Source organism: Sinocyclocheilus anshuiensis, unplaced genomic scaffold (assembly GCF_001515605.1).
Source record: "Sinocyclocheilus anshuiensis isolate Anshui unplaced genomic scaffold, SAMN03320099.WGS_v1.1 C31532626, whole genome shotgun sequence".
Lineage (NCBI taxonomy): Eukaryota > Metazoa > Chordata > Actinopteri > Cypriniformes > Cyprinidae > Sinocyclocheilus > Sinocyclocheilus anshuiensis.
The window spans coordinates 1-399 of record NW_015598265.1 but is presented as its reverse complement, the minus strand read 5'-3'; the positions used below and the strand labels follow the sequence as shown (position 1 = coordinate 399).

At 45.4% G+C, this 399-nt stretch overlaps 1 protein-coding gene across 1 annotated transcript; it reads left to right on the top strand.

Annotated features, from left to right (window-relative positions):
• The first annotated feature begins 20 nt into the window (after positions 1-20).
• LOC107682080 (monocarboxylate transporter 2-like) lies at positions 21-384 on the top strand. The gene is made up of 2 exons (XM_016478456.1): positions 21-189; positions 272-384. Exons 1-2 carry the CDS (start codon positions 66-68, stop codon positions 382-384), a joined length of 237 nt encoding a protein of 78 aa, XP_016333942.1. The 5' UTR covers positions 21-65.
• The last annotated feature ends 15 nt before the right edge of the window (positions 385-399 follow it).

The window sequence follows — 399 nt, the reverse complement described above, 5'->3', positions numbered from 1 at the left end:
ATATGATGTGTCCGCTCTTACCAGGTTACAGTGGCCTGGTGGTGTTTTTTGGCCTGGCTTTTGGGATGGTGTGTGCTCTTCTGTTTGAGACACTCATGGATTTGGTGGACCCCCAGCGGTTCTCCAGTGCGGTTGGGCTTGCTACCATTATAGAGTGTGGGCCTGTCCTGCTGGGGCCGCCCATCTCTGGTAAGTCCTACAATGAGATCCTCACTGTCATATCTCTCTGTTATAATCTTCAGGATGTTTATTCACAGATTTTTATCCTCAGGTTTTCTGGTGGACATCTTCATGAACTATAAATACATGTACTTTGCTTGTGGTATGATGATGTTGGCTGGAGGTATCTTCCTCTTCATCATGAACTATTACAACTACAGATAGTTGGAAAAGGAACAG